The 27,556-nt window shown below is 39.6% G+C and overlaps 1 protein-coding gene across 1 annotated transcript in view; it reads left to right on the forward strand.

The window, feature by feature from the left end:
• MAN1A1 (mannosidase alpha class 1A member 1) overlaps positions 1–27,084 on the forward strand; it is a 208,750-nt gene extending 181,666 nt beyond the window's left edge. Inside the window, exons 9-12 of the mRNA XM_034765788.1 lie at positions 5,769–5,988; positions 6,884–7,056; positions 21,228–21,343; positions 25,687–27,084. Of these exons, the coding sequence (XP_034621679.1) occupies positions 5,769–5,988; positions 6,884–7,056; positions 21,228–21,343; positions 25,687–25,813 (636 nt within the window). The 3' untranslated portion in view covers positions 25,814–27,084. The remainder of the gene's footprint in view (positions 1–5,768; positions 5,989–6,883; positions 7,057–21,227; positions 21,344–25,686) is intronic.
• Positions 27,085–27,556: the final 472 nt, after the last annotated feature.

The following is a 27,556-nucleotide window of genomic DNA, read 5'->3' on the forward strand; positions in this document are numbered from 1 at the left end:
AGGTTCAAGGGGAAAAAGTGGGGGAGAATGAAAAGAGGAGGATAAATAAGAGGGAAAATAGGGGTCCATGAGACACACTCATGCTCGCTCACAGTCCCACATGACATTTTCTTAAGCAAACTAGGGAAATGTGGTTTGGATGAAATTACTATAAGGTGAATGCACAAGTGATTGAAAATACAAAAAGTCGTTATCTGTCCAACTGGGAGAAAGTATCTAGTGGGGTCTCATAGGGGCCTGTTCGGGGACTGGTGCTATTCAGTGTTTTCATTAGTGACAGATAATGGAGTGGAGAGTATTCTTATAAAATGTGCGGATGGCACCAAGCTGGGAGTGGTTGCTAGCACTTCGAAGAACAGGATTAAAATTCAACAAGATGAAATTCAGTAAAGACAAGTGCAAATTACTACATTAAGGAAGGAAAAATCAAAAGCATAATTACAAAATGGGGAATAACTGGATAGGCAGTAGTACTGCTGAAAAGGATCTGGGGGTTATAATGTATCACAAACTGAATATGAGTCAACAATGTGATGCAGACATTCTGTGGTGTATTAACACGAGTGTTGTATGTAAGACGCGGGAGGTAATTGTTCTGCTCTACTCAGCACTGGTGAGGCATCAGCTGAAATACCATGTCCAGCTCTGGGACCACACTTCAAGACAGATGTGAACAAATTGTAGAGAGAGCCCAGAGGAGAGCAACAAAATAAGAGGTTTAGAAAGCAAGACCTATTAGGAAAGATAAAAGAATTGGGCAGGCTTAGTCTAAAGAAAAGAAGACTGAAGGGGAGACCTGATAGCATTCAAATGTGTAAGAGGTTGTTATAAAGAGAACAGTGATCAATTGTTCTCCATGACCACTGAGGATAGGACAAGAAGTAAGCAGCTCAGTTTACAACATGGGGGATTTAGGTTAGATTTGAGGAAAAGTAAGGATAGTTAAGCTCCAGAACAGGTTGCCAGATTATGTTGTGGAATCCTTGGCATTGGAGGTTTTGAAGAACAGTCTTTTAAATAGCCAGAGATGATCTAGGTATATTTAATTTTGCCTCAGTATTGGGTGGGAGGTGAACGTTGAGGATCCCTTCCAACCCTACATTAGAATAAGTTCCACATTAGGAAAGTGTGAGAACCCCCTGACTTGTATCTTTATCCTCAAAAATGGAAGGAAGTCTTCATCTGCCAAAATCCAGCACATTTTTAGTTCCCAAACCACAGTTTTCATAAATGTGTGAGGATTTTTTTTCAAGCAGTTGTAATTTTTTAGCAAAGTTCTGTATCATGTGAGGGAAACTGAATTGCCTGAAACTGAGGTAGCTAGGGGGAATTCAAAGGAATCCAAAAGAGAAAGAAGAATAGGTTGAAGAACTTCCTAAGTCAATAAATGATGCCAGAAAAAAGACAAACAGTGTCACTGGTAAATTCTTGGGCATAGAAGAGAAGACAGTTAGTAGTTTTCAGAATTTGTTGGCTTTATTTTTGTAAGGTGCTCAAATAGCACAACGTAAGTACCTAGATGGATAGATGCAGTAAAAATTAATAAAGAAATTTCTGCTGATGCTACAGTATATAGAAGACCTTTATTGCTACTAAAAATAACATTTATAGGCATTTAAAAGGGAACTAATAACTATGATCAATACTGCCCATGCATGGCTTAGTTTGTTGTTTTTATCTTTATCTTTAATGGTTCCCTGTACTGTTGGAGGGTTTCGGGGGGAGGAGGGGAGAAGGGGATGATTTAGTGTGGATTATCAAATGTATCTGCTCTTTAATTTATCTTCCAGATAGCCTTTTGGGTTTTATTATTGTAATGGAATAAACTAAGCATTTGGTGGACAACTGAATAAACAGTAGCATGGTTCAAGTTTAGTCCCTTTCAAGAGTACATGGGTCACATTCCCTGTGACTGTCATCTTATGTTTTCAGATTTTTCTTTGCCTCCCATTTAATCTCATGATACATAGGGTATCTTCTGGTACGTACATAGTGTGTTCAGATTTCCCTAAGTCTTGTAATGACCGAGTTCACCTACTTCTAATTCTTTCTCACTGGTATATTTCACCATTTTTATTGCTGGGTTTTTCAAAGGTCTCCAAAACATCCTTATCATGCATTGAGAACTGCCTGGGCAGAACCCTGAGTCCATGTGAAGCTCTCCTGACTTCAGCTGCGTGCCAGGGTTTCATGTGGGTAGACTTCTGCAGCTACATGTTTCTCAGTACAGTGTCAGAGCTGTAGTATGTTCACTTTGGGAATATATAAAGTACATCAATTTGAATAACACTTTTTTGTAATGGAACCATTCCGTGCACAAGAAATACTCATTACTTAATAGCACTGCAAGCTGGGAACGTGCTGCTTTATTAGGGTTACCATATTTCAGCAAGTAAAAAAGAGGATGGGAGGAGCCCCGCCCCTGCACCTCCCACTTCCCACCCCCCCCAGAATTCCCAACCCTCCCCCCCGCTCCTTGTCCCCTGACTGCCCCCTCCTGGGAACCCTGCCCCTAACTGCCCCCCAGGACTCCACCCCCTACCTAAGCCTCCCTGCCTCTTGTCCCCTGACTGCCCCCTCCTGAGATCCTCCCCCCATCCTAACTGGCCCCCTAGGACCCTACCTGTACTCTGACTGCCCCAACCCTTATCCACACCCCCACCCCCAGGCAGACCCCTGGGACTCCCACGCCCCATCCAACCACTCCCCACCCTCTGACAGCCCCCACAGAACCCCCGACCTATCTAAACCCCTCTGCTCCCTGTCCCCTGACTGCTCCAATCCCTCTCCCCACTCCTGCCCCATGACAGCCCCCCTCCCGAACTCCCAGCCCCCCCCCGCTCCTTGTCCCCTGACTGCCCCCTCCTGGGACCCCTGCTCCTAACTGCCCTCCAGAACTCCACCCCCTACCTAAGCCTCCCTGTTCCTTGTCCCCTAACTGCCCCCTCCTAAGACTCCCCCACCCTAACTGCCCCCCAGGACCCTATCCCCTACTTGTATCCTGACTGCCCAAAACCTTATCCACGCCTCTGCCAGAAAGCCCACCCCAAGAACTCCCGACTCCCCCCCCCGGTCTCTTGACTGCCCCCTCCAAAACCTCCCTGCCCCTTCTCCAACCCCCTGGCTCCCTTGTTGTTGGCCTTCGCCTAACGTCTCTGTGAACTTGCTCAGGAACGGCTTGAGCCGTTCGTCCCGGCATGCTGGGCAGCAGTGGAGGAGGAGTGGGGGAGGAGCTCCAGACTGCTGGAGGCAATCTGCGAATGCAGGGAGGGAGGGAGTGATCTCTGCTGCAGGGGAGGCAGAGGAGGGGCTCTCTCTGGCTGTCGGAGCCCCATGTAAGTGGCACCATCTGGCCGGCTGCCCTGTTAGCCGCGCATGCTCTGCGTGGGGGGGAAGTCCGGACATTTACAAATTCCCTCCGGACGCTATTTTTAGCTCAAAAAGCCGGACGTTTCCGGGGGAATTCGGACAAATGGTAACCCTAGCTTTATTCAACTACATAACAGACAGAGCAGGGAGGAACAGACACATTAGCTAAAGACTAACCTTAGTCTCTAAGGTGCCACAAGTACTTCTGTTCTTTTTGTGGATACAGACTAACACGGCTGCTACTCTGAAACCTGTCATTAGCTAAAGAGGAAGTAAGGGAGGGCTAGATCATAGCTGCAACTCATAATGTTCTAAATAGCCCTTGATGATCACTAGACTACATAATTCCCATTTTAATTTACAGCCCAGATATAATATTTTAAATAACCAGGGGCTATTCTTTCTCTCTCATGGAGTAATGCATCTCCGCGACAGCTGGGATCACCTCCAGGGTCATGGCATGAACCTGATCCTGACATCTTGTGATTCCACCACTACTTAAATAGACTTTAAAGACAAGAGTCCAGTTTGCTTTGAGATAGTACCCAGAATCCATGTGGGCTGGCGAGTATTGAAACAGTTTAGTTTTAGTTCTTGCAACCAGTCTCAGCATCCCAGGTTTTGCCGTTGTCCCTTGACCACTAGGACTGGTAATTTTTTCTTTTGGCTTTTATATTTTACAGGGGCAAGCACAGCATCTACCTCCTTGGTGGGTTCTCTGCTGTAGGCACTCAGGGTCATTCTTGCATTCACTATCAGGCTCAGTTCTGCTTTGCATTGCTGATATGTTTATAGATTCATTGATCGCAGTAGCTGAAACTCCTGTATTTAACTCTGTTAATTTGTAAGGTCCCACATTTTCCCTTTTAGACAATACATAGTGTGTAGCTCCTTTGTGTCTTCCTTTCCCACAAGGTAACAAGCTTTCTGCTTTCTTCTGTTTGTTCTGTTTTTTTAGTCTACCCCTTCTGGGCTTGAGATGCTGTTTGCTTTGCATCATCTGGCTGAGTGTCCAATCTGGAGGCACTTATGGCATTGGGCTGTTTTAAATTTACAAACAGATTCAAAATGAGCTCCTTTGAACACCCCTCAGGAGTCCCTTGCAGCTGGCTTTGCATTTTGCTTATTGAATCAGCATGATTGTCCCTGCATTCTAAGTGCAAATCTCGTAAGCTTTTCACTGCTTCCATTGCTGTTGCTAATTCTGCTGCTTTGGGTCAGGTTAAGTTCCCCTCTGACAGCAGTTGTCTTTGGTAATTCAAAGACAATGATTATTATTGATACCACAAACAAATCTGTCCCACAGCATGTCCTCTAGGATGCTTCCAAATTAGCAGTATTCCATTAGTCTTTTTAGCTGTGACACATACACAAGTACACTTTCACCTTGCCACCTCGTTCTAGTATGAAACTTGAAACATTCTGTAATAATGGTTGGCTTTGGTGTGTAGTACTCTGCTAAAATCTTTTGAAGGTCTTGCAAACTCTTATCTCCTGGTTTTTGAGGTTGTAACAAACTCCTTAAGAGAGAGTGGGTTTTACTATCAGACACTGAGGAAAATTGCTTTGTTTTGTCCTTATCTGTAATCTCATTTGCAAGAACATAGTGGCCCAGTCTTCCAATATATTGCTGCCAATCTTCATTTTCTGAATTAAACTCCTCAGTTTTCCCATGAATTACCATTTTTATGTTCTTCCTTGTCGCCAGTTTTGTGAAGAGACCCACTCCGCGCATAAGAAACACACTTTAGTTGCAGTGTTGCAGTCTGGGAACCTGTTGCTGTATTCAGCCATATAACAAACAGTGGGAGAAAACGTGCCCTAACAAAACAAAGTAAGGGGAGGAGGTGGAGCATGGCTCCAACCTCTAGTATTTTGAGTATCCCAATTAACCCTTTGATAATCACATTACTACACAATTATATCTGGTAAGATAACTATATCCTTTGAGTACAATAGCATTTTAAGACGGAAAATTTGCAAGCTGAATCACTGAAGCCATTAAAAATATATCCTATGTATATAAAATATGCTTGTCATAAAACTATGGGGAAAATCAGAATCAGAAAATGGTATTTTCTTATCTTTTTAATTATTTCAACTTTTTTAGAAAATTTACCAGGTAATATACAGACAGTCTCAGCACATTATCATATTGTTATTGTATGCCAACCTGTGCTAGTAAAGAACAGATGCATTTTCTTTGGGCTCAAGGTTAATTAGCATTATTCGTGTCAAATAAAATCAAAGCAGAAACTATACTGAAGATAAAACTGAAAACAAAAAAAGCTGGATAGGTGTAAATTTATTACTTTCCTATTTTGTGCAACATTGCCTTTGTTTTTCACACGTTGCTTTACCAAATAATAAATTTGGTTTGAAAATGTATATTTTTGCAGTCCATAGAAACCCATCTGATCCGGAAATCTAGTGGAGGTCTGACGTACATTGCTGAGTGGAAAGGTGGCCTGCTCGAACATAAAATGGGACATCTGACCTGTTTTGCTGGAGGCATGTTTGCACTGGGTGGAGATGGGGCGCCTAATGATAAAACTGGGCGTCATATTGAACTTGGTGCTGAAATTGCTCGCACGTGTCATGAATCTTATGATCGTACAAGTAAGTACGAATTATGAATTTTGAGAGATTATCTGTGCTTTAATCATTGTCTATAATTCTGTCCTGGGTAAAACAGGTGCAGAAGGTATTGTATGGTGCTCTGTTAAATTAATATAGAGTCCTTTTTGTTCCCTCATTGAAATTGTTGTTTTGCTCTGAATAGTGACTCTAAAAATGGTTCTTCATTGTCAACAGATATGCTATCTGTGTCTATTGCATCATATCTGCTTTCATTCATGACAAAAATATTTTTGCTCCCTCCAGCTCTGTTGAGCCCACCACAAATGAAATGGATTCTATTCATTTGTGCATACATAGAACTATTAATGATGTTCTAAATACAAGGACAAATTCTGCTCCGAGTTCTTCCTGTGTCACATTTAGACAATAGGGTTACACAAAGATGACTGAATGCAGAATTTGTCCTTCAAGATCATTCTTAAAGTTGCTGAAGCAAGATGAAAGAACCCAGCCACGGTGAATTTTCCAGAGCGAACTGGAAAAAAATCATAGTCACAATACACATGAAATATCCCACAATGCAAGTTTTACAGTTACTCTTTGGAGTAAAACTGCAATTTAAAGCATTGATATACATATCCCTTTTGCACCAGCTATTGGGATTTCCCAGATATGACAATTATAAGGAGGAGTTTGGACACCCAGAGCTAAAGTGCAGACTACACGTGTAATATCATTAACTTCATATGACAGTATGATTAATGTTTAGTAATCTACATAAATTGTCATGGTTTGTGCCTGAAAAGGAGCATTTGTAGGTTTTAATACTATATTTACTGTGAAAAAACACTCAAACAATTGGAAAATGTACAGTTAAAATCCTGCATACAGAATCATCACTAACATTGTTACACATTTTATTTTTATTGTCTAGATATGAAACTGGGACCAGAAGCTTTCAGATTTGATGGAGGTGTAGAGGCCATTGCTACAAGGCAAAATGAGAAATATTACATCTTGCGACCTGAAGTTATAGAGACCTACATGTATATGTGGAGGTTCACTCACGATCCAAAATACAGACAGTGGGGATGGGAAGCAGTAGAGGTAACACATTTTGTGGGATTGTCTGGTGGGTTTTCGGTTTGTTTGTTTGAGAGAGAGTTTTCCTATTACAGCTTAATATCCTGGTAAATTATTTACTTTTGCTACTATTCAGTAACAGTAAACGTGTTCATTTTGTGATTTGTTTGTCTAAAACAACAGGTGATGCAGTAAAATACTCTGGAGATTAAGATGAAATCAGATCATTTTGGCTTTGGCTAAATCTAGTCTTCCCAGTGATCTACATCAGTAAAACACCTCACAGTTTTTCATTAGTTACCTCTTAGGCCAGAAATTCTGCAGGTCTGTACCAGGTGCAGAGTCAGGGCTTATTGGGGAAATCTGAGCAGTGTCAGCTGAATGACCGCTAATATGCACTAAAATTGATTTATAGGGGAAATTTTACATTATTAAATTTTTAGCAAAAGATGTTGTGTCAGGGATATTTAATTATTGCATTTTGATGACACAGTGAATAGGTTTCTTAAAGTAAATTTTGGCCAAGATTTCAAGTGACCAGAGATTTTTGATAGACAATTTTAGAAGTCTCAAAACTTAAGTCACTTTTGAAAATCTTGGCCTTAATTCATATTGTTTAAGGCCACAAGTAACCATTAGATCATCTAGTCTTACCTCCTGCATGTTACAGTCCACTATGTTTCATAGTTACCCCTGTACTGAGTCAAATAACTTCTGACTAAACCATAATTTGAGTTGGGTTTAAGCATCTCTTCCAGAAAGGCATCAGTCTTGATATGAAGACTTCAAGAGAGAGAGAATCCACCACTTCCCTTGTTAGTTTGTTCCAAAAACCAGTACTCATCCACATGTCTGTCACTGTAATGCATCTTCTCCAGTTCTCAAATTGTTTTTGTGGCTCTATTCTACTGTCTCTCCTGTTTTTCAAAATCCTTTCTAAAATGTGAAAATCAGAATTGTATTCCGTATTCCAGTATCAGTCTCACCATTGCCATATACAGAGGTAAAATCTATTCTCAACTCCTACTCTTTATTAACCTGTTTATACATCCAAGGATCACATTAGCCCCTGGTAGCCACAGCATCTCACTGGGAGTGCTTCTTGCGCTGTTTTCCACTATGACTCCTAGATACTTTTCAGAGTCACTGCTTTCCAGGATATAGTCCTTGTTCCTGGATTTTTTTTATTTTTTTGGCTGTATTAAAACACGTTTTGTTTGAATGGGCCCAGTTTACCAAGCAATCCAGATCGCTCAGTATTGCTGCCCTGTCTACTCATCATCATTTATCATTCCACCCACTCTTTTCTCTCATCCACAGATTTTATCAGCAGTGATTTTACATTTACTTCCAGGTCATTCAGGAAAATAGAATCAGACCTAGTTCTTCAGAAACTCAGTAGAAACACCCCCATTTAGTGTTGATTCCCTATTTATGATTACTTTCTGAGATCTGTCAGTTAGCCAGCTCGTAATTCATTTAACATGTGCTTTTTAGATATTGTGTAGTTTTGATTTTTTTTTAATCAGAGTGTCATGTAGTACTAAGTCAAAAATTTTACAAAAATCTAAGCGTATTACATCTACATAGTTACTTTGTCACCCAAACTAGTAATCTCATCTAAGAATGAAATCAAGTTTGTTTGACAAGACTTATTTTCTGTAAAACCATGGCATTCATTATATTCTTATCCTCTAATTCTTTTATCAGTTGAACCCCTTATCAGTGTTTTCCTTATTTTGCCTAAGATTGATGTCTAGGCAAGAGGCCTATTGTTACCTGGGTCATGCCACTTACCTTTTTTGAATAGTGGCACAATGTTAGAACTCTTCCAGTTTAGTGGCATTTTTCTGGTATTCTAAGATTTATTAAAAATTAACTCAATTGGCCAGAGATCTCCTCAGCCAGCTCTTTTAGGACTTTTGGGTGAAGTTATTCAGAACTGCAGATTTTAAAATGTGTAGCCCTGTTGTTTAACATCCTCCTTGGTTATAATGTACTGGAAAATTTTTCACCATCCTTGTGTGATACAAAGTATGTCATACCTTTCCAGATACAGAATAGAAATATTTGCTGACGAGTCTGCCTTTCTGTATTAGTTAGTTAGATTTTATTTATTTATTTATTTATGTAAACAATTTTACCATCTCCATCTAAAAATGGGCCTATACAGTGCTAGGATTTATTTGTTCCCAATATACTTTAAAAATTCTGTTTTACTGTCCTGAGCTCTGCCATACCTGTGTCCCACATCAGTTTAAAAAATAACTCATCCTGGTCTGTAGTTTGATTTCATGGTCTGTAACAGATCCCCCCATCATTACCTCCTCCTGACTTTCTTAGTTAGCATTTTGATCCATATGTATTGCAGATCTTGCAGGTATGAGTTATCAGTAATTCTAAAACAAGAAATGAAGTCTTTAATATAGATTGCCACCCCACCTTCACCTCTGTTACCCACTCTAGCCTTCCTAAACAGTTTATGGCAAGAGATTTTAACATTCAAATTATGCAGTTCATCCCATCAGGTTTCAGTAATGCTTATTATATCGAGTTTCTACTCATAAATGAGAATTTCCAGTTATTCTTGTTTATTACCAAGACTTCTAGCATTGGTATATAAATAATTGAAAAATTTATTCACTTCACATTCTTTGCTACATTAAACCAATTTGTTTGAAACGTGGTGATAATTTGCCTTCTTATCACCTGCTCCCCTTGTGTTACATGCTTAACTTCCTCCTGGCTGCTCCAGCTAGTCTCCAACTGAGATGATTTCCCTCTGCCCCCCACCATCTGTGAGATGCAGGCCATTCCATTCCTACTATCCCTTCTCCCACTGAAATGTGGTCCAGCGTTCCACAAAACAAATACCTTCAGCTTCACACCAATCACACAGCCAATGGTTCACCTTCCCTATTTTCTGCCTTCTGTCTTCTCTCACTCGTGGGGCTGGAAGGATCTCTGAGAAGATCACTTGGGCATTCTTCTCCTCCTCCAGCTCTCTTTCAAGATCCCTGAAGTCTGCTACATTCTGTGTAGTTCCACTTGATGCTGTGTCATTGGTTCCACTGGTGTACCATCACCTGTTGAGACTTGCCAGACAACTTCATAATCCTGCCCATTCTTGCCATTTTGCTCCAAGGAAACAGCACATCGTCCTGTTATCTGTGAGTATTTTGCTGAATTCTCTATCCACTCTTCTTAATATGGAGTCTTTAATTGTTCCCTTACAGTGGGTAACTTAATTTTAACAAGGTAGTCTCCAGGATCTCCCTCCAGCACATCAGTGTACTTTTCCATGAATGGGAAACAGCCTGGAAGATATCAGGACTTGGAGAAGAATAGAAAGGGAAATCAATCTGATTTATCTCTCATGCTTAATTTAATCTGCCTTCAAAAATGTTTTGGCTGTCTTTGTTTACAAGTATCCTAGAAAATTGTTCCCCACTGATAAAAAGAACGGATCTGAAGACTCCATTTCACATCTTCTCCCACAAATATGTTTACTGAAGCCTTATTTTCAGTCTTTGACCTCTAGCACTCTGACAACAGGCAAGAATGAGTTAGATTTATTTTCTGTCATTCCTGTAGTTGGGAAATAGATTCTTTAAACTTTCTCACAAGTTTCAAAAATCTCAAGATGTATGCAGCATGTGAGTTTTCCTTTTCTTTTCAATGCTGCTCAAGTTTTGGCTGGCTACCTGCACTTTCTTATCCATGATCTTTTTGGGAGCTTCCTTCTCTAGCCTTTGTCTTCATCTAGTAGTAGTGCTGGTAGTGTTCTCTTCTTTAGTGTTAGGATGAAAATAATTAACATCACTATAGATACCTTATAAGTTACGGCATAATGTGAAGATTCATCAGCTCAATACATGGAGAAGCTCTCTCTGTCTCTATTACATGTTCAATATAAGTTATAGATTCATAGAGTCCAAAGCCAGAAGGGACCATTCTGATCATCGTGCCTGACCTTATGTAGGGGTACAGGTCATTGGACTTCCCTGGATTAATTCTTGTTTGAACTAGAGCAAAAACATCCGATCTTGATTTAAAAATTTTCAGTGATGGAGAATCCATCACAACCCTTGGTAAGTTGTTCCAGTAGTTAATTACCCTCACTGGTAAAAAAATTAATCTTATTTCTGAAGTTGTCCAGCTTCAACTTCCAGCCATTGTAACTCATTCTGCCTTAGTCTTCTAGACTGAAGAGCCCTCTATTATCAAATATTTCTTCCTATAGATTTTGTCTATATAAGTTCTGATATGTTGTGATTAAGTCACCCCTTAGCCTTCTTTGCCTGTAAGACATGGTTTCCATTCCTTTAACCATTCTTGTGGCTCTTCTCCGCACCTTTTCAAAGTTGCAAATATCCTTGAATTGTGGACACCAGAACTAGATCTACTATTCCAGTAGTGGTTGTACCAGTGCCCAAATGCAGAGGTAAGATAACCTTCCTTCTCCTCCTCCTCCTCCTCATTACTCCCCTGTTTAAATATGCAAGGATCACATTAGCTCTTTCCCACAGCATTGCACTGAAACCTATGTTCAGCTAATTTTTCCCCACGATTTTCAAGCCTTTGTCAGTCACTGCTTCCCAGGATAGAATCCCTCATCTGATAAGTATGGCCTACTTTCTTTGTTCCTGGATGTATACATTTACATTTGGCCATATTAAAATACATATAATTTGCTTGCACCCATCTTATCAAGCGATCTAGATTGCTCTGTGTCAGTTGACCTGTCTTCTTCATTATTTACTACTTCCCCTATCTTGGTATCCTCTGAAAACTTTACCAGTAATGATTTTGTTTTCTTCCAGGTCTATGATAGTGATGTTAAAAAGCATAGCACCAAGAACCAATCCCTGCAGGATCCCACTACAAAAACACCCATATGATGATAAGGATTCCTCATTTACAATTACATTTTGAGACCCATCAGTTACCCAGCTTTTTAATCATTTAATGTGTCTCATGGCTGTCTTTAAGTAATCCCATGCTTATCTCAAATTTGACTAGTTCTGTATTCTCCATTGTTTTTAAAGAAGTGAGAGAATTATAAACTATTTTGAGACTGCCTTCTAGGATGAATGACTGCAAGAACTTTCTTGCATGGCTGAAACAATAGTGATAGTGCTCTCTCTCAAAGAGGGAGATAACACAATTGTGAAAAAAGAACACTTAAAAAAATAGCAATTTACTTTTATTCTGGATTGCCGTGCTGTTAATGCAGATGTTTCCATAAATAACAGCCTTACCTCTCACAATTCAGATTCTCCTTCTGCCAAGTCTTGTAAATCATAATCTTGTGTTTGACATTAAAAATTCAACAACATAAATTCAGGCGAACACAGATTCAGCATTTTGAATTCAATACAGGTTAAAGTAGATGGGAAAAAATGCACAAGACAGAAGACATGTCTTGTTTAAACTTAAATATATTTCCCAATTTAAAAAACTGGACAGAAAAATTATAGTACATAAAAACATATATATAAATAGGTCTATTTTGAAGTGTTACATTATAACATTTTTCTCCTCAATATCAGTTCCTTTTAAATACACTTTTGCATTTCCAAACACCACAACATAATCCCGTACTGTGGTAAGGACCGGGGCGAGCATCACTTTCAAGCTAAAAATATGCGGATAGCTTGCTTGGATTTATAACAAAAAATAATGAATTATGAGATACATATATGTAGCAAGACACAGATTAATCTTGAACAACCTCTAAAGTGGGTAGAGGTGATAGATATTGCAGTAATAGTTAGTGACTGATTTTTACTCCCATCTCTCTTTTGGGAATGCTCCTTCTGTCAGTTTGCTAGTTTTAGACACGGCATCTACATTTCCTCCGTTTTTCTGAGTATGTGATTTGAAATATAACCGCTTTCTCTACATAAACATATATTTACTGTAGACAGTTCAGTGGAATTTGTAAAACCAGTGTGAAAAACATGGGGGGCTACTGTCTCAAGAGATTGAGAATGGAATATATTGTCATTCACATCCAGGTTATGACTTTGGATCCAATTTATGTTGTTAGTGACTGAAAGATGTTACTCTGATGATCCATATCCAAACATCCAGCCACACAATATAATTTACAGTATTATATTCCTGGATTATTAAAATGTAATTTAAATTCTCAGTGCCATAAAACTCTGACCCTTATTTTAAGTGTATTTAAATTCTCTAGGACTAACATCTCCCTGGATTTCGCTTCAAATGAATAATCTGTTCCGAAGACAGTTATGTTAGACTTTATCCCCTCTGTTAGTATATTATGGTACTGTAGGTATTTAAAATAAAGCACGTAACAGAGGAAAATAGATAAAAAGATAAATTGTATTTAGTCTTAACACTATTACTGAGCTATCTGCAAGGTTACAAATATAGGAAAAGGCAAATTTAAAAACATTTGAAACAAAGGCAATAATAAAAAAAGGACTAGCACTGAAGTAAAAACTACTACACAAAAATCTTTATTACAAACAGAGTTGCTGCATACCCACAACATAACTGACACAAACCCAGAAAAGCAAGAAAATAAGAAGTTGGGTCACCTTACTGCCCAGACCCGGTACTCCTCTGCCCATAAGCCCACACCTTACTATAATTACTACTCCTAGACTCACACGCCATGACTTTAACTCTGTCCCTATTGGGCACACCCTTTACTAAAATATTTTTCATCAACACTAATAGTTGTGGATGTTTGGGCTAAGTTTGGTTATGTTGGGAGAAGGGTAGTTCGGTAAACGGACGTGAGTGGAAAGGGAGTTAAAGGGCATGTTGGCCCCACAGAGATACCAAAATTAGGTTGTGATGGGTGGTCTGTTTTGGTAATAAGCGTGTGACTGGGGAGGAGTAGATGGTATGGACAGTTAAATAACTGAATTTATGATTTTCTGTTCTGGATTTGTCAGGTATGGTTTGCGGGGCGGGGGAGGGGCAACCCTGACTACTTCACAGTGAAGTTTTATGGGTATTAATTTCCTAGTTTTTGAAATTATTAATTGGAGGCTGGAGTTTGGCAGCCAAGAGGTGAGGGGGAGATGGAAGGTCAGATGTGGTGGGTGCTAATGCAGCGGCTGACGGTCAGTAATTGCACATAAGCTCTTGTGTGTCAGCCAATGAATACAGATCCTTCTTTGTTGTAGGATAAAAATCTTTTATTCACACCTGGCTTCCATCAGTCACTCAGGCTTGAGTGCCCCCAACCCCAATCAATCAGTTTGTGTGCGCAGCACAAACTTTCAGTAATGGTTAAAATAACCCTCAATCCAACATCTACTTCTTGCACCAAATCTAATCAGAGATTACCAAAATACGGGTACATGGAAAATATTTTGAGATCTGTCAACAATGAAAAGTGGGACTACTACCAAGGAAAATTTCAGCCAGCTCCCAACTTCAATGACTGCCCTTTAAAAATTTATGAAAAGAAACCAAATAAAAACTATATAGAAAATTCAAAGGTTATAAAAACTAATCCTGTGTGAAATTTCATACTGATTAGCCACCTACTTTTAAATAAAAGAAGAAATCTATGCCCCATTTTAAAGCTCATTTTAGAAAACAACCCTAACTATGGAGTCACTACCAGATGCCGTAATACAGAAATAACAAATTAATACAGGTTTATCTAATAACCTAGTCCTGGGGTTTCTTGTAAATTTCAGTGTTAACAATGTTAACTGTTCAGCTGGATAGTAAAATGCTTTTCACACAAATCCAAACTACCTCCCATACCTTTCCTGGTGCCAACTATCCCTTACACAATTGCAAAAACCTCTGCCTTCTATAATGCTTATACTTGTTAATACAAAATTCTTTGTATTTATCAACATTAAATTTCATCTGCCATTTTGTTGCCCAGTCACCCAGTTTTGTGAGATCCTTTTGTAGCTCTTCGCAGTCTGCCTGGGACTGAACTATTTTGAGTAGCTTTGTGTCATCTGCAAATTTTGCCACCCCTTTTTCCAGATTGTTTATGAATATGTTAAATAGGACAGGGCCCAGTACAGACCCCTGGGGGACACCACTATTTACCTCTCTTCATTCTGAAAACTGACCATTTTTTCCTACCCTTTGTTTCCTATCTTTTAACCAGTTACCAATCCATGAAAGAACCTTCCCTCTTATCCCATGACTGCTTATTTTGCTTAACAGCCTTTGGTAAGGGACCTTCGCAAAGGCTTTCTGAAAAATCTAAATACACTATGTCCACTGGATCTCCTTTTGTCCGCATACTTGTTAACCCCCTCAAAGAATTCTAGTAGATTGGTGAGGCATGATTTCCCTTTACAAAAACCATGTTAAATATTTCCCAACAAATGATGTTCATCTATGTGTCTGACAATTTTGTTCTTTACGATAGTTTCAACCAGTGGCCTTATCATCTTTGAGTGCTCCTTTAGCATCTCGATCGTCCAGTGACCCCACTGGTTGTTTAGCAGGCTTTCTGCTTCTGATGTATTTTAAAAAAAAAATGCTATTACTTTTGCAGTCTTTGACTAGTTGTTCTTCAAATTCTTTTTTGGTCTTTCTAATTATATTTTTACAATTCATTTGCCAGAGTTTATGCTCTTTTCTATTTTCCTCATTAGGATTTATCTTCCGCTTTTTAAAGGATGCCTTTTTGTCTCTCACTGCTTCTTTTACTTTGTTGTTTAACCACAGTGGCTCTTTTTTGGTTCTCTTACTATGTTTTTTTAAATTGGGGTATACATTTAAGTTGAGCCTCTGTTATGGTGTCTTTAAAAAGTTTCCATGCAGCTTGCAGGGATTTTACTTTTGGTACTGTACCTTTTAATTTCTGTTTCACTAACCTCCTCATTTTTGTGCAGTTCCCCTTTCTGAAATTAAATGTTACAGTGTTGGGCCGCTGTGGAGTTTTCCCCACCACAGAGATGTTAAATTTAATTATATTATGGTCACTATTACCAAGTGGTCCAGCTATATTCACCTCTTGGACCTGATCCTGTGCTCCACTTAGTACTAAATCAAGAATTGCCTCTACTCTTGTGGGTTCCAGGACTAGCTGCTCCAAGAATCAGTCATTTAAGGTGTCAAGAAACTTATCTCAGCATCCCTTCTGGAGGTGATATGTACACAGTCAATATGGGGATAGTTGAAATCCCCCACTATTATTATTGAGTTTTTTATTTTAATAGCCTCTCTAATCTCTCTGAGCATTTCAGAGTCACTAACACCATCCTGGTCAAATGGTCTGTAATATAGCCCTACTGCTAGATTCTTATTTTTCAAGCATGGAATTACTATCCATAGAGGTTCTATAATACAGTTTTGTTCATTTAAGATTTTTACTTCATTTGATTCTACGCTTTCTTTCACATATAGTGCCACTCCCCCACCAGCACAATCTGTTCTGTCCTTCTGATATATTTTGTACCCTGATATTACTATGTCCCATTGATTATCCTCATTCCACCAGATTTCTGTGATGCCTATTCAATATCCTCATTTAATACTAGGCACTCTGGTTCACCCATCTTATTATTTAGACTTCTAGCATAGGTATATAAGCATTTTAAAAACTTGTCATTTTTTGGCTGTTCCCTATTGCATGACTTACTAAAGTCAAGATGTATCACATCTATGGCTTTCCGCGTCCAAAAGTCATGTTACTCTATCAAAGGAGGATTTTAGGTTGGTTTGATGTGGTTTCTTGACACATCCATGTTGACTGTTACTTATCTTCTTCTAAGTGCTTACAAATTGATTATTTATTCCACTATCTTTCCGGGTACCGAAGTTAAGTGTCTGGTCTATAATTCCCTGGGTTTTCCTTATTCCCCTTTTTATACATAGATACTATATTTGTCCTTTTCCAACCATCTGGGATCTCTCCTGTCCTCCATGAATTCTCAGAGATAATTGCTAATGATTCAGAGATCTCTTCGGACAATTCCTTAAGTATTCCATAATGTGTTTGCCTCCTTGAAGACATTTAACTTGTCTAAGTAATTCTTTCCCTATTTCAGCCTCAAGTCCTACTTCATTTACACTGTTCACTTGTTAGTTGTCCAATCACTACTAACCCTTTTGGTGAAAACCAAAACAAAAACAGGCATTTAAAACTTGGACCACTGCTGCTTTTTCTGTTCTTGCCTTGCCTTTCACATAGAGTAAATGGGCCTACCCTGTCCTTAGTCTTCCTCTTGATTCTAATGTATTTGTAAAATGTTTTGTTACACTTTATATCCATAGTTAGTTTAATCTCATTTTGTGCCTTGGCCTTTCTGATTTTGGTGTTTTTTATGTTTATCCGTAGTAATTTGACCTCGTTTTCACTTTTATATGACTCATTTTTGAGTTTCAGGTTGTTGTAGATCTCATGATTAAATCAGGAGTTTAATGATGATTGAGTCTAATATGATGGAATCTAACAGACAGTGCTAGAGATCTTTCTTTGAATACCTGTAGGGATTACAGGGACTATCCTGTGATAGAGGGAGCCCTACTAATGAAAGGAAAATGAGATTAATCTGAACTGTCTGTCACTTAACCATGAGAGTAATTAACCATTACAACAACTTACTGAGAGTTGTGATGGATTCTCCATCACTGACCACTTTAAATCAAGAGTGGATGTTTTTCTAAAAGATGCACTCTAGGAATTATTTTGAGGAAGTTCTTTGGGCCTTTGTTTTATACAAGAGGTCATACTTGATGATCACAGTGGTCTCTTCTGGCCATTGAATCTATGATTCCACGGAGAACATATGAGAGGGTGGTCAAATCTTCTTGTTTCCTCACCCTGAAAATTCAGTTTTGTAAACAAAGTTAATTTCTTCTATAAACTTATTGTTTGTTTGTTTTTCATGCGCTGGTCCCTATGTCTATTCAATATATGGGTACGCAGGTGCATCATACACCTAAAACTGGAAAATCTTGAAAGTAATATCTGTTGGTCTGTGCCAGCATCGTGGATTGTCTCATGCTAAGCACCCACACTATCCTCTGCTTTTGAGTCCAGCCCTTCTGAGGGACATTTTCAGCCCAGAGGAGGATACTATCTCAAGGAGGAATTAAATCCCTTTTCTGACCACACGCCAAAGCTTCCTTCCACTGACAGTACCTCCAGTGGAGACTGACCCAGCCTTCTGATCAGCTGAATCTGATGTCCTGGATGAACCACCACCCCCCCAGAGAGGTTAGCCCAGACAGGGTTTTAGTAGTTTTGCTGGACCCCATCCTCTGCCCAAGCAAGGGATCACTGATATCCTGCTTTTGGGGGCCTTGCCCCTCCCCCCCCAACCAGATTTTGTGACCCTTCTTGCTGACCCTATTGGGGTCCATGGGATCTTTATGCACAAAACCCAGGATCTACGCACTCTACCAGAGAATTACTCTCCTCCTAGGCAACAGCACTGGCTGTGCGGGAGTATGTGGAAGAGGAAGACGACAAGCTGGATATGCCAGTACTGGACATACCAACAGGAGTATCTTTCTCACCCAATGAGGCAATTACTCCATCTTCATCATCCCCACCTGATGACCATAAACAATATCAATAATTTGTTGCGGAGGATGGTGGCAATACTTCAGATCCCATTAGAAGTTAAGGATATACAGCACAAGCACTTGGATACCCTGCAGCCTATGGGACCCAGTCAAGTAGCTCTCCCAGTGAATGAAACCATTATAGAACCAGCTAGAGTATATGGTCTACACAAGCAATGTGTACCCTATTCCCCTAAAAGGGCTGAGAAACATTATTTTGTGTTAACAAAAGGACAGAATACTTGTTCACCCACCCTGCCCCAAAGTCCCAGGTGGTGCAAGCAGCAAAGGAAAGATCCAGGCAGCAACACACTAAAACAATTCCTGTGGACAACAGAGTGAAACAGCTGGACCTTCCCATGTCCACAGGGTTTGTTTTTGGGTGTTGCTGCCTGGGTCTTTCCATGGCTGCTTGTACTACTAGTGGCTTTGGGGCAGGGTGGGACATTCTGGAGTTCAGAATCTCTATCTATGAGGCCCTGTTAGCGTCATATGACTTTGTGAACTACTCATAGTTCCTGGAATTCAAAGACAAACTTCCCCAGGAGGAAAGGGCCTAATCCCAAACCCTTGTTAAGGAAGGTAGAATCGTGGCTAAAACCTCATTGCAAACTGCAGTTGGAGCAGCTGGTACCCCATCAAGATGTATAGTGACCACAATAGTAATGTGGCGAGAGTTGTGGCTTCATCTTTAGGGTTCTCCAGACAGGTTCAGAATTCCACTGAGGACATGCCTTTTCATTAAACCAATAGCTTTAGGGAGAAAACAGATGAGTTTTTGCACTCACTTAAAAGACTCCAGGACAACTCTCTGCTCCCTGGGCATTTATATCCCAGCCACAAAAAGGGGGTGTCATTAACAGGTGTATGAGCCAAGTTCCTTCTGCAGTCTTTCTACCACCGAAGACCATAAAAATCACCACACAAGCATTAGAGCATACGGAGCCCAAGATATGCAGTCCCATCCACCAGAGGCGGATTAGGGTTTGTGGGGCCTTGGACTAAAGCAAGTGGCGCCATCTCCACCTGTTTCCAGAGTCTGCTTTGGTGGCCACCTTGCATATTCTATGCACAACTGGAGGGCTATAACAATGGAAAAGTGGATACTAGACATCATCCACTTAAGCTACACCATCAAGTTTCTTTCCTCGCCTTCTCCAAAACTCCCTTCCAGTCCCTCTTCAAGGACCACCCTTACAAGGAGCAACACCAACAGAAGGTGGACTCTCTCCTGGTTCAGGGCGATATAGAGCAAGTGCCATCTCAGGATCAAGAGAAAGGGTTTGCTCAATTATTTTGTAGATCCCAAGGAAAAGGGAGAATGGAAGCCCATTTTTAACCTATGTCAGCTAATTTATTTATTTAATTTTTTGCAAATTAAAATTCTGCATGGTTATGCTGGCATCAGTAATTCCCTTCTTGGAGAAAGGCACGTGGTTTGCAGCCCTGGTGTGAAAGGTGTTTTCACCCATCCCACAGAAGGTTCCTAAGTTTTCTGGTAGGACAGGAACACTACCAGTTCAGAGTACTCCCGTTTGGTCTGGCAGCCGTACCCAAAAACTTTGTGGAGGTCTTTTCAGTGGTCGCAGCACAGATGAGATAAAATCACTACACCGTCTTCATGTACTTGGACAACTGGCTTTTAACAGGCAGATCATATCTGGAAGTTGTCGACAACCTTTTCCTTGCGCCACTTCCTGGCATACTTGGGAATGTGCCTAAACATGGAGAAGTCTACTCTGACTCCCAAGCATCTCATAAACTTTATAGGGATGCCCCTGGACTCGACCACAGTGAGGGCCTACTTCCCAGCAGACAGATTCCATACCAGGAGCAGTCTGATTAAAAACAAGTCACTCACAAACCCCAAACAACAGTCCAGGTCCATCTTTTTTTGCTAAGCCACATGGCCTCTTGTACTTACATAATTCCGTTCACCAGGCTACATCTCCGTTGACTGCAAGCCTGGCTCAGGGCAAGATATACATCAGACAGACATAGCACAAATACCGTAGTGACAATCTCCGTCAATGTCAGTGCTTCACTTACCTTTTGGACAAACCTGAAACACGTGTATTGGAGTCCCTTTTCTGCCTTCCACACTCAACGTGACAATAATCACGGATGCATCCCTCATTGGGGAGCCCACATGAGCAGTCACAAGATATGTGGACACCTCAGAAGGCCAGGATGCATATCAATCTCTTGGAAGTAATGGCAGTCAGACAGGCCTGCAATGCATATGATCCCAATGTGCCTAGATAATGTCTGACAACATGATGACCCTCTTCTATATAAACAAACAAGGTGGGGCAAGATCCACTGGCCTCAGGTATCTGGTGCACATGCATACCCACATGTGGAACACAGATAGGGACCATCCATCTCAAAGAACCTCCTTTTATAGGTAAGTCACCACCATTTTTGCTTTTTTCCCCCTAAATATATAATTATGCCAATATATGCACTCTGTCAAAAGTAAAAATACAAGAATTCTAAATATATTGATCTAGTTCTGCAATTTCAAATCTTTCCCAAGGAGACTATGACAAAAAGGTTCTCATTTAGCTGCAGAGTAATTGGATTTGGCAGACTAACAGTAAAATTGACAGAAGATTAATTTTCTTTTATTTAATTTTTTTCTCTCATGAATTCAGGCACTGGAACAACATTGCAGAGTAGATGGTGGCTATTCTGGAATTAGAGATGTTTATAGCAACCATCAAAGCCATGATGATGTGCAGCAGAGTTTCTTCCTTTCAGAGACCCTCAAGTAAGTTAGCAAGGAGACTTAATTTATATTAATGAATCTCTACAGATCTTCTTTACAGATGACTACTTACCATTAGTAATCTTGACATTCAGGTAATGTAAAATCTGACTGGAACAATATGCAGCTTTTGTTATGTGGCAGGAAGACAGATTGCATTTTTATTAATAAACTGAATTCTGTGACTTTTGGAAATATCTTTACCTCGATTAAAGACATTTCATACTTACTGTTAAGAAATTACATCTCGCAATTTTGATAGGATCTAGTTATACATGCCAATACCAACACCACTGTTTTACCAGACAAGATGGTGAGATTGTCCTCTTGTACTGAATACTTTTTATGTTATCTATGGAGCAGGAAAAAAGCAACTAACTTTCATGGTAAATTCATACAACCTTGATAAGAGAACAAAGAAGGGGCCCTCCTTCTCTCCTCAGCTTTTAATGAAATAAAGGAAATCTTGCATCAATCTTTTTTTCCCCCATGTCTTTCTATTCTTTGCAACCCAGCCTTGTATAATAACAATGTAATCATGCAGTTTCTACTGAAAGTGTATTTCCCTAGTGGGTTTTTAATTTTGTGTCCATATATGTGGGATTTTTTAAGAGCACAGTGTACAATCTAGTATTCTGCCCCATAATACAGTCCTTTAAGTCATCCATGTAAGGATTTTGACCAAACAAAATTGTTATGGCTTCTTGGAGATTTTGCTGTCAACTATCGTTGAGCCAACAGGGTTTCTGATTATATTAGTTGTAGTAACCCAGTCTGAAACCATGCTCCAAAACACACTTTTGTGAAAGAATTAAAAAAAAAAAAAAAAAAAAACACGTAACAGTCAAACACCCATTTTGACAGTCTTATGCATAGGGAGGACTGAAGAGAGAAGCTTTTTCTGAAGCCTAGCATCTTCCACAGTTTTCCTTCAGATGGGCTATTCCCTTCCTGTCTGCTGTTTCTGGAGGCAGTTCAAAACTGTAGCATTGCCAGTGCTAGCCACGCCCCTTTCTCCAGCCTGCTGTCAGATCATCTGCCTCCACAACAGCAGTCAGTGGAGGTTTCCTTTGCTTCCAAACTTTCCTTTGCCTTCATATTTTTGCTTTGTTTTGTTTTCGGGCTGTACTGAGTACCCTTCTTTTGCCTGGTCTACACTGCGGGGGGGGATAGATCTAAGAATGCAACTTCAGCTACGAGAATAGTGTAGCTGAAGTCGACGTATTTTAGATCATATTAAAATTACTTACTTCGCATCCTCGCGGCGCTGGATCGATGGCCACGGCTCCCCCGTTGACTTTGCTTCAGCCTCTCGCACTGCTGGAATTCAGCAGTCGACGGGAGAGCGATCGGGGATCGATTTATCGCGTCTACACTACACGCAATAAATCGATTCCCAATAGATCGATTGCTGCTCGCCGATCCGGCGGGTAATGTAGACGTACCTTTTGTTCTCCGCTCCTCCTCTTAAACCAGGTATTTAGCGGCACATGGCTGAAGCCACTTGGAGTTCTCTCTTTCAGGGATGGTACAGCAGCCACATGAGCACTGGACTAAGCCTAAAAGGTGCACCATCTGTGAGGCAGCTTTAACAAGCTTTACAGAGGGCAAGTTATGCCTTGCCTGTTTTCAGCCAGCCAGCCCTAGCACTGCTAGGATTCAGAGCTTTGAGTCAGACAACCATGTTGGTACCCCATCTCCTCAAGAAACACAGAAAAGCCTGATCAGGGGAAACAGAGCAGAATAGGCAGAGGTTGTAAGGATGAGGGAGGACTTTATTCAGATGGCCAAGAGGATAAGTCCTGGGACAATTCAGGACCATAAGGATAAGACACTAGTAGGGCTTCCAGTCCTACCCCAAGTCCTGAAATGAGTCCTAAGTGCTTTTGGGGTGGAAGCAAGATTTACAGCAGCCCCACCTTCCTCTCAGCTTGATTCAGAAAACTAGCAGTGAATTCCCATCCCCCAACCTGGGGGGAGTGGGAGTCTACACTGGAGGACTCCCAAGAGAGAAATTTCTAGAGGACTCGTGACCCTGCGCAAGGCTAGCCACAAAAGACCCATCCAGGGCACAGCCTGCTGGCCATGCTTGCAAAGCACGTAAAAAAAATAATTAAAAGATCCAAAAGAAATTAAAGGGTGGTAAGAAAAACTACAAAAAACCAAATAGGTATTCATCCTCTGACCCAGACACCACCTCCTCTACCGAGGAAGGAGAGCTGTTATCAGACTCTGATTATAAGCAGGACACAGACAAAATGCAACCAAGTTTTCTCTCCCCCCCCCCCCCTTGAGAAGCTTGAAGCCGGGTGTAAAAAGATTGTATCCATGATTCAGTTTCAGCCTAAGCATGCCCTCAAATCTTAGAGCAAATACCTCCCTTCCAAATCTTGTCCTTCGGCAGCAATTCCCCTGCATGCATCCTTTGAGGAGGTAATCTGGGGGAGAGGGAATCTCCTGAAATGAATAAATATGTTAACAGCCATGTTCTCAACTTCTACAAGCTTCAAGAGCCGAAGAATGCTCTCACAAATGTACTTAAGGTTGATGCTGCCATAGCTTCTCTAGCAAAGGATATGGTTATTCCATCCAAAGGGGACTTTTTCCACAAGGATCCAACAAATAGAAAGATGGAAGCCAACCTGAGAGCAGTGTCATGGCTGGAGGACCTTAAAGCCCTTGCAGGCAGAGATCAATCCAACTTTACATCTATACAACATCATGCATGGCAGATACGTTAGTGGATGCTGTGAGGTTTTCTGCCAAGGCTATGGCATCCAGCTCAGTACCCAGGAGATACATATGACTTCCTACCTGAAAGATAGATACTCACTCCAAAAAAGTCTTGTGCTCATCTAAATTCACAGGATTTTTCCTCTTTGGAGAAAAATTGGACAAAATAGTGGCTGAAAATGCTGCCAAACTTTCAGTTCCTTCCCCTCTACGATTAGTGCTCTCAGAGGGGACTACAAACCCACTGGGTCAACATTTTACTTGAATAGTTACAGTATAAGCAAGGACTCACTGCACCTAGTTACTTTGTTGGCATTGGAATCACTTTTATTAATTATTGTTTACAAGTTTTTACACAGCTTTGGAATGAATCCTCGGCAGCAGACTGAAGAAAGGGGCGTGGCTAGCACAGGCTGTGCTACAGCTTTGAATTGCCTCCAGTAACTGCAGACAGGAAGGGAAGAAATTTTCCATTTTATTAGAAGGCAATTGAAATCAGAATGTTCCAAAGCTATTCTAATATGTTTTATAATATATTTTAATGTTTTTGTTTACTTTAAACAGTGGCACTGGTTCATTTAACCAGGTACTTTAAAATGAGAAACATACCTGATGGCTTACAAATATTCTGATTTCCGTTGCCTTCTAAAGGGAAAGCTGATCCTTTTGGTCCTTTATAGCCTTGGGAGCCTTGCGTACACTGTTCCTGTTGCCAAGGAAGTTCCACCTGTGTTATCAACATTGGGAAACCTTTTCAGACAAACCCTAGTGTAGACACAGCCAATGTGGCAGCCTCACCTGAAAGTGGCAACTGCACTATGCACTGAATGACAAAGGTGAAGAAAAATATAGGGATTTCTAAAAACTATTTTGATTATATTTTGCTATACAACTTTGTAATTTGAAAAATGTAAAGTATAGAGGTAATAATTAAAAAGTCAGCATTTGCTAACAGTTCCCATGCAGTGGAATTTGAGTGTACAATTTATATCTGTACTACAGTGTCTCCAAGAATTCGGTGTGTAACAGTGAGTAAATGTTGTTTTTAATGGTGATTATTATATTACTGTTAATATATTCCTATTTAGTAAACATTTACCCATGGTATTGTCCCAATCACTGTTTTTTTATTTAAATATCATGCCTTGAACCAAATCATGCTCTTATGAGTAAGGCAAACAGGATTTGACATGCAGTACATGCACTCAGTTTTCTTTTGATGCATGTGGTAATTTATAAAAGCTTGTCGTGACTGTATATTGCTGGAATAATATGTAACAAAAAAGAATGAAACAGAAAAGGAAGTGCTGTTTAACTTTAAGAACCTAGACTTTAGATCTTTGTTATTTATCAAAACAGGAATTTTTACATCGCCACCTGCTACTGTCAAGCCTTGTAGCCAATTTTAATTAAGTAGTCCCAATGCTTGGTGCCAAAACATTAGTAAATGTCACTGGTTGATAATGTTTTACATTAGATCTGCTACCTAATATTTCCATCTATAGAAGTGGGGCATTAATATTTATCTGTGAAAATGAATTAGTTCCATTTTTCTCTTCTTTAAACCTGAGGTTATTTCATGGTGTCTCATGTTACCTGTTTTCTCTTGCCAGGTACTTATACTTACTCTTTTCTGAAGATGATCTTCTTCCATTTGAACATTGGATCTTCAACACTGAGGCTCACCCTCTACCAGTTCTTCACAGAGATGATGGGAAGAAGGAAGAAAAACACAAATAAAACAATGTTAAGTTAATTTTTGTTTCATTCCTTAGAAGTTTCTTTCCAGTATTGGGCACACAATGCAGTTTTACTTAAATTCCTGAGATATTTTGAGTTTTAAGCCAACTGTTTTGCAGTCTGTTATATTTGCCAGTAAATATTTATGAATGGACCTAAATTCGTTACAGCAAAACTTTTAATCTTATTTTTCCAGCTGAACCACTTTTTTTTTTTTTTTTTTTTTTTTAAGAAATCTGACGTCTCTAGATTTCATTAAGCTGCAGTGTCATCTTTGCCAAATAGAATAGAGGGGTCTGCATGTTACTTGTTTCCTATTATACTTTTGATTTGACTGCAAAATTCTTTCCTCCTCTGTGAGGAGATGTCTGCTTTAAGCTGTAATATTTTGCCATGTTGCAAAAAGCCATAAAGAATTAAGTATAAAGAGCTTTTTTTTTTTCGTTGTATGTTAATTTTTTTTGTCTGTCTGTCATCTGAGACAAATCTTGTAACTGTGACAGCCTCTTCTTATGCGGGTCTATCAATTGGTAAAATATCTTCTGAAATTTTTAATTATCCAAGATGTCTACATAGGAATAGTTTCATCTCATGCAGACACAATTCTGTTTAAAACTGCAGTGTTCTTTGAATTGAACCTAAACGTTTTTACAAATCCATTACATTAGTTGGACAGATCCTAGTTTTTATTAAAACTCGCCTTTTTGTTTTTGTTTTGTTTAGAATATCACTGCAAACTGAATTGTTTCTTCCATTTTCTAACTAGAGTTACTATCACTTCTATAATCAGTTTGGTATGAGCAAAATAAACAATTTGAAAAACTGGCATTATTGAATTATTAAAAAGGGAATCGTTTCTTATTTATAGCTATTTACGTAATCTGTTAGCTTTTGCATTTGACTGGATGTGTGACATAAATGAGATGTTATGAAATTCTTTCTAAAGTTAGGCTGCGAATTATTCGAATCGGAGAATGAGAGATGATTTTTTTAATCTGCTGTGATCTTTTCAACAATTCCATTTGGTTTAGATTGTGACCTAAGACAGTCAGCTGGAACAGAGTAGTTTAATATAGATTATCAGAACAGGAGTTCTGAATAGCTCAAAGGAAACTTGTCTTCTTAAAAAAAAAAAAAAAAAAAAAAAAAAAAAAGTATTGTTTGCATTGGAAGATAGAAATTGACCAGGATACAATTAGTACATTTTGGAAGCCCAGAACAAGGATGACCAAAGTTATAGAAATACAACATGTTTAAAAGTATTCTTCAGACATAAAGCCTAGATTACCAAGAAAAGTTACTTTTAATGGAATCACCAAAGGGAGAAATCAGGCACAATTCCTTTTCTATTGAGATGTATTTTGGAATAGTTTACATGAGTAATTCATATGGATATTAGGAACTTAACTTTTGATTTGCAGACAAGATGACTATACTGTATGTTCAGAGTAGGGTGTGACCACTGGCTTCCCAGCATGAAAAAGCACACTATTAGGTGGTGTGACTGCAAAGAAGCCAACATGGTTCAAAACAGTAATTCTCAATTTTCTTTTAAATAAGTGCATATGATGACTCAAATATCCTGCTTAGTCGTTTAGGCACTATGGTTCCACAGCCGTAATTAGGCATAAATCTTCTTTCACAAAAAAACAAGACCTTTTTTTTCCCCTTAGTTCTGGAAGTGCTGCAATATAGGGTTTTCAGGTAAAAATTAGGGACAAAGGAAACTTATTACCATTATGT

The sequence above is a fragment of the Trachemys scripta genome, chromosome 3 (genome assembly GCF_013100865.1).
Source record: "Trachemys scripta elegans isolate TJP31775 chromosome 3, CAS_Tse_1.0, whole genome shotgun sequence".
Lineage (NCBI taxonomy): Eukaryota > Metazoa > Chordata > Testudines > Emydidae > Trachemys > Trachemys scripta.